Raw genomic sequence first — 14,325 nt, 5'->3', positions numbered from 1 at the left:
TACTTGTGCCTGCTGCTGGAAATGGGGGTGGGGAGGAGGAGGCCAAGGGAGCGATCTTCTCCCCCGCCGCTTCTGCCCTCGCCCTGCTCTGCGGTGTTGCAAGGGGCGCAGCTGGACAGGGGCCGGGCCAGCGTGGGCTGCCCGCTGCCCTGCTGGGATCGGGTACGTGCTGGGGGAAGGGCGCTCCTGCCAGGGGAGAGCTTACCCCCGCTGTCGGAAAAGGGAGTATTTCCCACGCGTGAGCGGGGGGGGGGGGGGGGGGGGCCTTAGGGAATGAATTGGTGATGACAGAAAACTTTTTCCTCTTTAACAAATGGGTTTTTGAAAACTAAATTGTATCGGGTGGTAGTCAATATATTATTTCAATTGTGGAAACTTCCCCTCCTTTCATTTTTATAGCTGATGTTGTCTTTACTTGCCTTCTAGAAAATAGCATCATTGTCTCTGTGTCCTGCAGCCGTCAAGATTTTAAGAGGACTGATTTCTAGTCTTTGGTAACATGGCAAAAGATGTAAGTATATTTGTAGCACATCATATGTGGAAGCATAGCTCATAGAATATTTTTGGTTTTGTTAACAAAAGGAAACCAGGTCATGCTTTACAATAGCTGGCATTAATGAATCTATAAAACTTATTTTATCTATGTTGTACATCAAGCCTAGGCTACGTTTTCCTGTAGATGGAACAGCATAAAACAGCTTCAGATCTGCAGCCATTTCTTCAGAGTAATTAATCTTAAGAATTCACTGTGCTTATAAAAGCACTTGGGCCGTTGGCATGATGTGTATTCACATTGAACACTAAACCAACTTGGTTTTGAATTGGATATAAAAAACGCAGCAAATACTGTTCAGATGAGGGGTTGTCGTTGACTACTGTTGTCAACTGGCATTGCCTGTCTTGCGTTCAAGGGGGCTTTGTGTATTCAAGGGAGTGAAGATGGTTCCGTCTCCATATGCGTTCATTGTTTTGTCTCTGGCTACCAAAAGATGCTAGTTGGTGTCCATAAAAACAGGCTTTGGGGACTTTCATCATAGGCTTCCATTACCATTGACGTTAAGGTTAGTGGCTTTCGTTCTGTGGCCTACCTCTTTAACCATGTTTGCTCTTTAACCATTCCGGTACTTTTAAAAAAAGAAAATTTAGACCAGTTCTGCATTTAAGATGTAATTCATTGTTAATGCCTAATATAATTGGACTTTCACGTTCTCTTATTGAAAATAAGACAAGCTACTGCTCCGTATTCGAATTAGAAGATATCTCCCCTTCAAAAAAAAAACCCCAAACCAGCAGCATACAAGCTAAGGAAAAGCGATACAGTTCAAATTCGTAAACAACAGGTTACAATCTAATGTGGACTGTTGTAGCTTTCAAATAGCGAGAATTTCCATGAAATAGTGATTGGTTTAACAAATTAATCTTGTAGAGAATTTTAGTAGTTCAGAAGCAACGGAAAGACATCTTAATGTGCAGAGAAGCAACCAGAAATACACAGCCACTCAAAGCTTGCCTGGAAGAGATAAGGGCGGCCAAGTACGTTACAGATAGCAGAGTTCAGGGAATGAAAGGCCGTATAAGCGGGAAGAAAATGTAAGAGGAGTGTTAGACTAGGAGATGAAATTGAAACAGTTCAAAGTAATTGAGATACTAAAGTACATTTGTTTAATAGCTTTTGGGAGAGAGATCAACTAAGTGAAGAAGTGCTAGCACCTGGAAATACAGCTGAATATCCTAGAAGGTCTAGGGGAGCAGAATAAGAATAAAACATTTCAGAAAGAACCTCATTTTTGAAAGATCTGTCTTATTCTAGAAAAGAGAGTAGCTAAGGGAGGAATAACATACATGATAATAAACTTCAGAAATGGAAGAAGGTGCTACAGACAGGAAAAATAGTTTTCAGTATCTTTGTTACAAGGATTAGTAAGCTGAATTTGGAAAAATGAAAATCTAGGTCAGGTTTTAGGTAGAATTTTAAGTGTACTTGAGCACCGGAACAGGGTATGAAATCTTAATTGAAGGATTGTCTAACCTGTTCTTAAAAACCTCTACACATACTTAATCCTGCCTCAGGGAAGAAAGGTGAACTGCTTACCTTTTTGCAGACTATTACATACCCACCATTACCTGATGTCTAAAATGTGTAGTGAATGCTAGGAAATTCTAAATTTCCAGGTTTGATTATGGGCCCTATTAGGTTTGATTTAATGCTAGAAAATAGAGATGCTAATTGGTATAACACTTTTTTGATTTTCAGAAGGGAAGAGAATGATTCCCTTATTTTTTGTCCAAAATCCAAGTTCTTTTCCTAGTGAAATAATGGAATTAATCATGATAGAGACAGTATCACTAAATTTCTGGGCACTGAATCTATGAAAACCTGCACCGCTGTAAACTTAAACATTCTGACATGGAAATATTGCTGTGATTAATGGCCTGTGGTTCTGCCATGTCACCTATCAAGTGTGCTAACTGACAGTGAGATGTAGTGGTGAAGAAGATGGCATAGTTGATGAATGCTCCCACCCCTTCCTTCCCTTTTTCTCAGCAGAGCCGAGATGGCTAAACTGTGGTAAGGGCTGTGCTGCTACCGTGCCAAGCCTGGGCTTCAGGTTGGCTTTTACGTGGCCAAGCATGCTTCAGTGTGCTGCAGCCTGGGAACGCAGGCTCGGTGTGCGTCCCACTCCTACTCTGTGCTGCTGGGGCCAGCGCTTGCTCTGGTGACGGTGAGGCAGGCAGCCCTGCAAGAAGAGGAAGGTGTGGAGCCAGGGCACCACAAGATAACATGCTCCTACTTAACCCCTCCTGCCACAGGAGAGCACTTTTCCTTTTGTTGCTCGCTTTCAGGTCGTCTTCTGATACCTCTTTATAAAAACTATAATTTGAAAAGACCTGTTTGAGAAGTCAAATACTTGTAAAAGTTTGCAGGCTGAGACTTTACTGGGTAATTGAACAAATGGGGAGCATGATGGAGAATAGCGGCAAACCCAATTAAATGTTTTTATAGAGGATTAAATAACTACAAAAGTACTGATCAGGTAAGCTGGCAAGATAATGCTTATGAGCTATTTGACCCAAGCCTAAATTCTGTTAAATATTACTTTAAAATGTATCCCTCTAATGCTTTTCAGAGTGTACAATAAAGAGAAAATAAGCAACAAAGCACTGATTTTTTTTTTTTTTTTTTTTTTACAAAAGACTTTCCTTGGCAGTGGTCAAGAAGCTATGGGGGGGAAGATACATTCATATGTAGCACCTTAATTAAGAGCCTGCAGGTGGAGTTCAAGAGCATAATCACAAGTAGTGTTACAGCTGGCTAAGTTGAAAAATAATAATGGAAAAAGAGAAATACTAGCTTGTGCAGGTTGAAGTATCTGTGGGTATGTAAATTTTTTTTTTTTTTAATTTATATAAAGGGTATGGGGTCTGGAATGCAATAAATGTAACAGGGAAGAAAGGAACAAACTCATTTTCCGGGGTGATCTGGTAATAGTAATGAGCATAGCCATTTTTGGTTTTATTAAGTGAGCATTGTGTGGAGCTGAGAAGCAATTCTAACAGAATCAGGCAGATTGACCATGGAATATCACATTCAATTCAGAAGATCTTAGTTACTAGAAAGGCTTGACTTTTTGTGTAATTTAAAGAAACAATGAAAAAACCATGTGTGGATGAGAGAACACCAATTGCGGTATCTCAAGGACTTGGGTACCTTGGGAGTGGGATCATTCTGTTGCTTGTCTGAGGCCGAATGACAAATAAAGTTGGGGTCAGTAGAGCTGGGTGCAGTTTGACAGGTACGTTTGCACCGTATGGGAAGTTTCTTGGTCTGAGACAGAGATAGTCATCGCATGCAGCGAATCTCCAGAAACTCCAGTTCAGACAGTATTCCTCTTTCTGGTTAATCAGTGTCATTCTCTAAGACTTTGCTGAGTCTGCTCTTCCACTCTTCCACTGCTTACAAATGTGGCACCTTCCAGGCAGGAGCTGGAGGAGCCAAACGTATGCACCAAGGTCCTCAACGGACTTGTGCTGCTCACTGGATTCATGGGATTAATAGTTTGGTGGGGAGCACAGTCCCCTAAGTGAAATGGTGACCTGTCCATCCTTGGCATGCTTAAAACTAGGTAGGATGCAGCATTGAAAGAGGAATTACTGGAGCAAGAAAGTAAATTTGGTAACTTAATTTTTGGTCTTCCAACTCCCAGTATAAGACTGAGCACAACTTGCTGTCCACTTTTATATTCAGTTATATATTAGAATAATTTGTAAATTAAGTCAATAAGTACTTTTTAGTATCAATGGTTAACGTACCTTCCACCAGTAACTTAACAGTTTCTGTAGTGTAGCTGAAGATCCAACTTGTGATATGACCCTGCTTCTCCTGTCAGTTACTTTTGTTGCAAATGAACTGCCGAGGCCTCTCAGGCAGCCTTAAAGAAAGAAGCTTGTAGCTCTTTTCTTTAAGACCCACTGTTAAATAGAAGAGAAGAAGCAGGAGTCACTTGCAGGAACTGGGTCTATTAGAGGGGATAGTCCAATGCATGGTGTTACAGCGAGTACCGAGGAGAAGGGGGCTAGACAAAAGGAGCGAGTAAGATTCCTTCTGATCTCGAGAATTACATATATCGAAATATGTGAAATACATAAATGAAATACTCTATATAGTAGCAGTTGCTTATGATTGTTTCAGTTGTTCACCATTATTGCGTGGACTGTTTCCAGTCATTAAAAAAGTAATAATTGTTAATGAAGAACATGCAGTTGAAAACTAATTTGGTGTTTCACAAACTTTTTAAACTGACACACCACTGTTAGCCTTCAGAATTTCTCACAGACTAAAATACCTTTCTTGAGAGCTGTTCGTCTGGAAAGCTTACACACTTTACTATTTCATAGCTTGCTGACAGTGGCATTGGCTTTGGAACCACTGGTTTTAAAGTTAGATTTTTTTTTTTAATTATGTTTTATTCTACTGTCATCTTTGCTTGAATTGCTTTGAGGGGTTTGTCTCTTGATCTCTAGTTTGCATAAAACTTACTGTATCTCTTAGAATTTCATGGTGCTTTTATAAATCTCATTGAGTAGTAGCTATGGCTCATGTATTTAACTTTGCAAAGGAAGCCTTGTGCACATCTGTAAATCTGAGGACACCATGTAAGAAGTTCTGCCTACACAAAGTTCAACACCTGATCTAACATTACTGTTTAAGAGATCTGGAGATGTAGGGATTAAGGTTGATGGTTTATTTTAATTGAGTACTCAGAATACATTCAGATATGTAGTTTGATCCAATGAATTTATTTCACAGTATTACTTAAATGCTTTGCTCAAAGGATATTTAAAAAAAAAACAACCAAACACAGCAAACTAATTTCTTACAGCAACTTTACTGGATAGGTCAATAGGTCTGCTAGATTTGGGGAAAGAAGTAGTAGATCTGTGCTTCTGTGTAGTAATTTTGCGGGAACACCACAAAAGTTGTACTTTTTGATAGCTTTCATGTGGTGCTTCTACACCAATCTTGAACAAGTCTTTGTGGTCTGAAAAGGTTACATTTGGGGTGGATTAAAAAAAAGAGCCTAATGGAAGTAGGAAAAAGGTATATTTTGGATCTTTTTTACATGATGCACTTCAATGTCTAGAAAGCATTGAAAACTCTTCAAAACATTTTTCAGACTTTTTTAAAAAATCTGCATGTGTTTCTCCTTTTATGTTTATTTTTGGTTATGTACTGGGAATTTCAGTGAGGCAGACTAGAGCAGTTAAGTCTTTAGTGGATCTCAAGTGGTTCATGCACCTCTTGATATTTTAGTTCAGTGACTTCTCAGTAGCTTGATCTATTTCTGTTTGTGTTTAGTGAGTTCTAACATATTCAGAAGTTCGCAAACTGAAGATCAAATATTATGAAATTAAGTCTTCTAAAAAGACATCTTAGTTTGGGATTTCAAGTGTTAACATTTCTTTTAAATATGCTTTTTAGAAGAAGGCAGAAGGAAAATGATCTTTAAGCTCTCCTTTTTACATGGCAAATACACAATAAGAGTTTCCCTTCCCTCCCCCCCCCATGTTGGTTTGTATTTATAAGGCAGAAAATAGCAACTCAGAAATTGCCTGTCACCTTGCCAATTTATTTGTGTAAATAAAGCATTTTCCTGTAGCCTTCAAGTGTTTAACTTCTTTACTAATTGTATGTGTCTGTTAATGGTAATGGCTTTATATAGGTATATATTTGTAGTATTACTGAGTAAATACAGTGTGCAGACAACTTAACATGCTAAACAAAAACGCAGCTTTTAAAAGTTAAGTTACACTAGGGATCACTTATTTCAGTGTTTGTATTTGCTTGCCTGGATATCACTTAATGAAGATTTATTGTGGCTAATTAGAAGTGGGAGGAAAAATGGGCCAATCTGCTAAACATTCTCTGTGTTGAAATAGTTCTCAGGTAGTGGACAACTTATTTTAAAGGTTGACAGCGGTCCATATCCCCAAAAACGCTGCTGGCTACTTGTCTTGTGTTGTGTTACATGACATTCGCTAAGCATCCCACTATTGCATTAATGGTTACACAGACTTGCTTGAAAATTACATTGTGGGCTGCTGTAGCCTTACAGTACACTGATAAGGAGGTTGGTGAGGCAAATGGTTTTGGAATGAGTCCTGTTTACCATTACTTGTTGATTTCTGCTGTGGTTCAGACGCTGTTGAACAAACTGCTCTAAAGATTTGGTTTGGCTGGAAAAACAAAAGTCTATTTAGGTCAAATCTAGAATGGCACTAGGAGCTAGTTGTGGAAGTGGCTGCTGCTGGTACCTCTCTGCATATGAGTATTTAGTCCAGGAGGACACAAATGATGATTTTATTTTCTGATTTATGTGGTAGAAGTCGCAAACCAGTGCTTTGGTCCTATTCACCCTAGGAATCTTGTATTCAATTTTGCTTCATTCTTAGAGCTTTGCAGTTAGTTTTGGGGGTGTTAGCTTCAAATTTTGCAAGGATTGTATCACTTGGGCAATCGAATTATTGTAAGAAACAACCCAGTATAATGATTTTAAATCCTGTGGCATTGTTGATCTGTGTGGCTACTTAGACAGGACCACTATTTGACTCATCTTCAAAATTAATTCTTCGTCTCTGATTCTGTGGTTTAATTTTTGCTGAATTCTAGATGTGTTGCTCTGTTTAGAAAAAACAGCCAAGAAAGCTGATGGTCTTGACATATTCAGCAATAAGGAGACCTCAGGTGTCATTCTGTATATACTCAGTGTCCAATGTATGTGCAGTGGAGCCTGTATTCAGACCAAAGCTTGACAATGCTTAACTGAGCTACTAACCCGTATTTAGGTTTTATCTTCACAATTCTTTGTGATCCAGATCTTTAATATCTAGTGCTTTGACTATGCCTTGCTAGTTAAGGTGCTAATAATTCAATTTACTTTTTGGAAAGCTCATTTCTATGGTATAGCTCATTGCTGAGTGGTTGACAAACACGTTAGTCTTGAAGATGCTGCCATGAACTGGGGATGTGGTATGATCACTGTTTCAGAAGGCGGCTACTGAGATGCGGTAAAATAACACGTCTGAGAATTTTGCAGGATCAGACTCCTATAGCCTGACTTTAAAAGATCTTTTATATTACTTTATACAGTAAGGAATAGTTCTCACTGACTTCATTTGCAAAATGAAATTCAAATGTTTTAAATTTAAGAACTTTCTCTCCTTTCCTGCAATCCTCTATTTCATATCTTAATTGCCTTTTAATTTTTGTGAAAAATGAATTGGCTGTCCCATAAAAATAGTCTCCTGCAGTTACATGCTGATTAATTCCCAGAGCATGTTTGCTCTGGTCCCTGAATGAGGATCCAGTGGGAAAAATAGTGTATTGTCATCGTTACAAATGACATTTGCATACGGATAGGGTGAAAGAAGAATTAAGGTTGTTTAAGCAGCATTATTTCTGATTACAGTCTTTTCTCCACTTTGTAGCTGTGCTAATTTTCTGTTGTATTTGTTTGTTGCTTTCTGATATTAAAATAAGGCAAACAAAAAAAGCCCTACATTGTAAGTGAAGTGACACGTAGTAAAACTGTATGGCCTAGGGCCTTTACATTTATTGCCTACTCTTCAGTGTAAAATGACTAGGGATTGTCATTCTGTATGGATCAAGTTACGTGCAGTTTGCACAAGGTGCGTAGTTGTTTACTAGTAGGCTTTGCTAACGCCTGTAGACAGCAGAGGCATCCTCCTGATGCTTTTGACAAGCTCTGGGAGGAAATGCACTCTTAACAGGAATACTTTTCCTTCCCAATTTCTCGATTTTCTGGTTCTGTCTTTACTACTTAATTCCTGATTTATTTTGAACTTCTCAGTCTGAGTCCCAGCTTATTTACCCTTTCAGTCGTAGTTTAGAATAGATTGTATTCGTCTTCCCTGTTCCCATGTTCTTCCCTTCTCCTCACAGGATCTGATCTCCTTGTTCTATTGAAGCTCTCTTTTAGGTTCTCATCAGTTCTGTTGCCTGTACTTTTTCAGTGAATCCCAGTTTCTGTACCTCAACTCTTAATCTGCCATCTTCCATCTGATTTTCTAGCTCACTTTCTGTCTTTCCCAGCCAGTCTCAAAATTGCCTGTTTTTCTGTCTGTCTCATTCTGACTCCCATTCTTTAACCATTGTTGCATATTTGGCACTCACATCTCTTGTTGTCAAACCCAGTCCTGTGCCTCAATCTAGTGGGCTTAATCTGCTGTTAGCAACTGAAAATTTCTGTTCTGAGAAACACCTTTCAGCAAATACCTCTGTTTCCATCTGTCTCTACCCTTTTTACTCTTCTTTCAGCTCTTTTTCAGGGATTGTACTTAAAATGGGCTCGTTAGAAGCAAGATACAAGAGGTATTTCTGTGGCACAAAAGCACCCTTCTGTTCCCCATATTTACTTAATTCAGAGTAGTGGGGGGGACTTTCCTCTTCGGTTAAACCTGATAGACATAGCACGTGTGCTTGTTCAGTCTCATTTTCATCAAACTTCTTGGTCATGCTTTTATAGGTTCCTTGTCCTTCAGTCCAAATTCAGCTTGACTCTTTTCTCTTTAAAGGTTTAGTGAATAATTTTATGCCAATTTTTATTAAGAAATTGAGTTGCAAGTCTGGAAAGCTGTGGAAGAAATGATACTTTTGTTGTAAGCGTGTTGAGTTTCTAGTGCATACCTTCAGAGACCACAAATATTAGCTTGTTAGTAAGATACTAAATTATTCTGTGATGGTCTGCACTAAGGGATTTTTTTAATAAGTGAAATTCTCTGCATTTTTAGCAAATTTTGTTTCAGATTAGCTTTAGTCCCAACAAAAAGATATTTCCCAATTTACTGACTTTCAGGCTGAGGGCACTTCTAGTGCTTTTCAGCTTTTACTTGTAAACAAAACAAAAATAGACTTCCCAGTCCTTATGACTGCTGATGATCTCATAGCAGGCCAAAGTTAACTTCAGTTGAATTTTTGATATGTTTAGCCCATCAGTTGATTTCTTTTCCTTAGGAGTTCTAAATGATGTGATGAGACAAAGCCTAGGTGGTGGTTGGGGTCTCCACTCCAGCATAGCTTCCACAGTTAAAATTACCAGATTTATTAATTTGTCCAATGGTCTTTAACCCTCTTCCTCTGATCTGTGGAAAGGAGATCTTAAGTTATTACAGTTTAGATGCTACGTTGAGTGTCAAAAACTATTTTTTTAATCATTGTTGATGTTGTTGTAATGTGAAAATGATAAAGGGTGTACCTGTATCTGTTGCCTGTTTAGGATGCTAGGAATTTCTTTATGTAGCCGGAGAAGTATACATAGCCAACATGTCTCTGAAGAGGGAAGCGATGCTACATCGTGAAATTGCACACACTTACTAAGCTTTCAAGATCGAATATTAAGAGCATGATATTAATTTAAGCAGCCCTGGTGTTATCATCAGAGGAAGTAACGCATCTTGAAATTGAGAATAATGAGAAGAAGAAAATGTGGAATATGAAAAAAATTACATTATCAGGTGAAAAAAAAAAAAAAAACCTTGTTACAAGTAGCTTGATAAGGCCTGAAAAGACTACGTGTATTTTTCCATCAGAAAATAGAATTTCATTGATGTGCAAACCCTCCTTGGCAGAACGTTACTTTCTCATTGGGGAATATCAGATACTTCTTGCTGGTGTGTGTGTGTGGGGGGGGGGTTGTGGGTTTTGTTTCTGTTTTTTGGGGGTTTTTTTGTTCGTTGTGAATCTGTGACTATGATACACCTAAGGGGAGCTATGGTCACATTTTCCTCTGTTTTCTTTGTTTTGGGCACTGCACTATGCTAGATAGGTTATGGAGGAGTGATCCTGGTTGCTCCTCCAAAATAACCTGGCTTGAAAAATAGTGGGGATTTCTTTGAAATACACACTGAGAGATTTTTTTGCCTAGTATTTCCATTTTAGAACAAAGACAACAGAATTTTGTATGGGATGGAAGTTTTGCTTTTCAATTTTCTCTTGCCAGAAGCTTGTATTTGTGACTGAGGAGACTCAAAACTAGTGATAAATTTTGATAACCTTGGAATTAAATACTGTATCCAGAAGTGTGAAGAGCATACTGAGGCTGGAGTAACAGAATTTTCACTAGAAATCAGTTTTCATTCTGAATAATAGCAGCTGGGGGTGCTATTTGCTGTGGGATTTGGTAGTAGTCTTTCCAAATAGTTTTCTTGGAGTCTTTCCTAGGCGTACTCTTACGAATGAGTTGAATATTTACCAACCATTTTAACTGCTAGAGCTGAACCTTTAGTAAGACACTGGTGTGGAAAGGTGGTGGAACTGTAACTGCCGTACTCTTCATCACTGTCGTGGTTCTTGAGGGGATTCTTCCAGTTGTTCAGTGATTGCTATTCTCTGATTTTTCTCAGATTGTATTCCCTTACTGGTTAAATGCAGTGTTTTTCCCAAATGTTCTCCAGTTCGTCAGTGACTTGCATAATTTCAGTCACACAAAAGCATGGTCCAGGGCATGTGGCACTAACCTGACCCTTTATAATGCTAGGTTAGATTGTGTTTTTTGGAGTTGCATATTGTTTTGGGTAATATTTTTCACTGTATAGTTTAATTATGTAGAAGAAAACTTGAAGCTTATGAGATTATTTGATACTACGGTATGCTGGCTGGTTGAATACTTAAGGATAAAATGAATTAATAGAAATGGTTATATTGGAGTTTAAAAAAAGAAAAATAGGAAGGGACCAATAAGTAAGTGATTACTGAATTGCCTAATTTGCTAATTACTGAAATAATGATTTGCATTTCATACTTCAATTTGCTGAATATCACAGCTTAAATGTTTGGTTTTGGATTATCACTGTAACTGACATGAACTTGATGCAAGTTTGCTTTTGCATATTGAACTGATGAATGGATTTAATAATTCAGAATTATTAAATTTATGTGCTTCTAAAATGAAAGACATTACAGATTAAAACAGCCATTTTCTTGGAGGTCCACTGATCACGAACTCAATGTATTAAATGTCTTTCCAGTCTCATTGATATCTTTTTGATTCTCATGGAAAAGAGAATTTGCAGGAATCCTTGAGTACAAGCCTCCTCTTTCTGCTGTTGAATAGAAACTGAAGTACTTCATTTAAAGAAATTACAACAATGAGACTGCACTTCCTGTGTGGTTTAACACTCTTGTGAAATTGAGGTAGAATGGGAGTACGATGTAACACCCAAAAATTCATCTTCATATAGCACATTGGGTTCCAGTGTTCTGGAATGTCATATTGCCATAGAGTGTAGCTCTAGTAACATCTTTGTAGCTCTAGTAACATCTTTGTACATGATACTTATTTCACTTTGATGAGTATACCGTCTTTCTTTGAAAGTGTCTGATATAGTCTGTTGCCCTTCTGAATTATGTAGTAAGTGTGATGAAGAGTGAGGCTTATAAAAAGCTCTGGTGCCTCGGAATAGCGCAATAGAACTGTCATTTGTTCAAGTGGACCTTTGAATCCCTACTATGGGCAAGATGGAGAACAGGCAGTGGTTGTGTACTGGTAAGTTGTTGCAGTCTCCTTAAAACAATGCTATTTCGTTACTTTTGGGGGGGAAATTAGGAGAATGGAGGACAGAATCTTCATTCTACCCATCTGTTCCACTGTCTCCTCACGTTTTCTTTGTGGCACCAGGTCCTCATCGCTGCCGTGCCATTACAGGCCACTGCTCTTTATGCTTCCCTTAGCAAAATTTCTCTTTGGCTCACTTCCCAGCCTGTCCCCAGTGCTCGGTCATCTCCTCCCTCCCACCCCCCTTTCACGGAGGAGAGAAAGTTTCCCGTTTTGTAAAGTTCCCTGTCTTAAGAAATCATTGCTGTTATACACCTGGATAACAGCAGCACCACAGCATCCTCTAGTGGCTCACTTGGTTTGCTGAACTTCTGGCAAATTGTAAGTAGGGCTCTTCAGGTAGACTTTTAAGGGAAAGGCTTTGCTGCTGACTGACAGCAAACCACTTAATTGTCTCTTGAAGATTGGCAGTAGCCTGCAAATACCAGCTATGCACAAAATGTGGCTAGGTTCTTTTCAGCCTCTGTAACACCACGTGCTAAACTATGGTTAAGGACAAGTGTTGACTTTCTTGCTGTTCTTTCTAAATGGAAACAGTCTTTGTGTCCTGCCTTCATTATTTTTTCAGAACTGTTTTGTCTGGCGATACCAAGGAATTACTGCATCGAGTGTTTTCTATCAAAAAATTAATAACATTTTTAAAAAATAACTTCTAATATGAGCTTTCTCAAAGGACGGTGATTACTTTATAAACTTGTATGTAATCCTATAGCTCTTTCATTTAAGAGCTTTATATTCTGATCTTTAAAAAAATAATAATTGAAAAGCTCAAGGTGTTTCTTCTTAATGCCTTTTTTTCTGATTAAAATGGCTTAAGGTGTTCTCTACCACCTCTACTGTTTTTGCTAGAATGTTGTTAACTTCTGTGGTAGGTAAATAGTATCTACACAGAGAAAGGTGTAGTCAAAGGTGTGCATGGTTCTAATTATAAGGGTGTTCAGCTGTGTGTTAGAACAGTGCATGTGCACTATAAGAGCTTAGGACACAAAATAGCAAGGTAGGTGTAAACTGATTTTTCTACTTGCATTTTAAGAAGATGTTATTTATAAAATCAAGATTTTAAAGTTTGGCAAATACTATGCCACAAACAGTGCCATTACATAGTGGCAGATTTGTGACAAAATGTGAGTGGTAGCAGCAGAGACTTCTGGTGTGATTTCTTCCATCTTTAACAATAAAAGACTGTCTGTGTTTGTAAATTTAATAAAAGGTACTTTCTTTAACAGGCTGGACTAATTGAAGCCAATGGAGAGCTTAAGGTGTTTATAGACCAAAACCTAAGTCCAGGAAAAGGTAAGAACACAATTTTTAGTAAGACTCTCCGTTTCTTGGCTTTTAGTTGTTATGCTTATTACTGGCTTTAAACTGCTTTCTTAGCATATTTTTGTAAAGCTTTTCTTAAGTTACATCTTACATAGTCAGCAAACAAACTGTAGATATTCTGTGGTTTATAATTGTCTCTAAACTGCATGTGAAGTTCAGTGGTGGTTTGTCATCCCATATGTGATCTTCTTGTTAGTGTAGCTTGTGTTTAAGTGTAAAGGCCAGGATGGTCTAAAACATCTTTTGGGGCACTGTGTTTTAGCAAATGGGGAAAAAAGCAGGAGTGTAGCAGTTTAAAATGGGTTATGACAGTTTTTATGATAGGCTTGCACTAGTGTGGATGCACTATCTGAAATAATATTTTGAACAGAACTGGTTTGGACTTGCAGATAATGGCTATGCATGTATGATACTGTAATGTAATCAAGCAATTTAATAGAAGCGCAGGCTATAAACTTGCATTCAATATGTAAGCTCAAAAACTAAGAGTATCTAAACATTTGGGGAGTTATGTGCTGCACTTCACAATTAGCATAGTTGGGGGAAAAAACAGAAGCACAACTTAGTTGCCATCACGGAAACATGGTGGGATGACTCACACAACTGGAGTGCTGCAATGGATGGCTATAAACTCTTCAGAAGGGATAAGCAAGGAAGGAGAGATGGTGGGGTAGCCCTGTACGTTAGGGAGTGTTTTGATTGTCTAGAGCTTAATGATGGTGACGATAGGGTTGAGTGTTTATGGGTAAGAATCAGGGGGAAGGCCAGCAAGGCAGATATCATGGTGGGAGTCTGTTATAGACCACCCAACCAGGATGAAGAGGCAGATGAAATATTCTATAAGCAGCTGGGAGAATTCTCACGATCACTG

At 38.5% G+C, this 14,325-nt stretch overlaps 1 protein-coding gene across 2 annotated transcripts in view; it reads left to right on the top strand.

Annotated features, from left to right (window-relative positions):
* The first annotated feature begins 400 nt into the window (after positions 1-400).
* Positions 401-14,325, top strand: part of TFDP1 (transcription factor Dp-1) — a 50,575-nt gene continuing 36,650 nt past the window's right edge. Inside the window, exons 1-2 of one of the 2 annotated variants that reach the window (XM_009326267.1) lie at positions 401-511; positions 13,358-13,424. In XM_009326267.1, the coding sequence (XP_009324542.1) occupies positions 500-511; positions 13,358-13,424 (79 nt within the window). In that variant the 5' untranslated portion in view covers positions 401-499. The remainder of the gene's footprint in view (positions 512-13,357; positions 13,425-14,325) is intronic. The other variant, XM_009326268.1, reaches the window with a different exon arrangement.

The sequence above is a fragment of the Pygoscelis adeliae genome, unplaced genomic scaffold (genome assembly GCF_000699105.1).
Source record: "Pygoscelis adeliae isolate BGI_AS28 unplaced genomic scaffold, ASM69910v1 Scaffold156, whole genome shotgun sequence".
Taxonomy (NCBI): domain Eukaryota; kingdom Metazoa; phylum Chordata; class Aves; order Sphenisciformes; family Spheniscidae; genus Pygoscelis; species Pygoscelis adeliae.
Note: the sequence above shows the minus strand (reverse complement) of the source record. Positions and strands in the feature narration are given on the sequence as shown.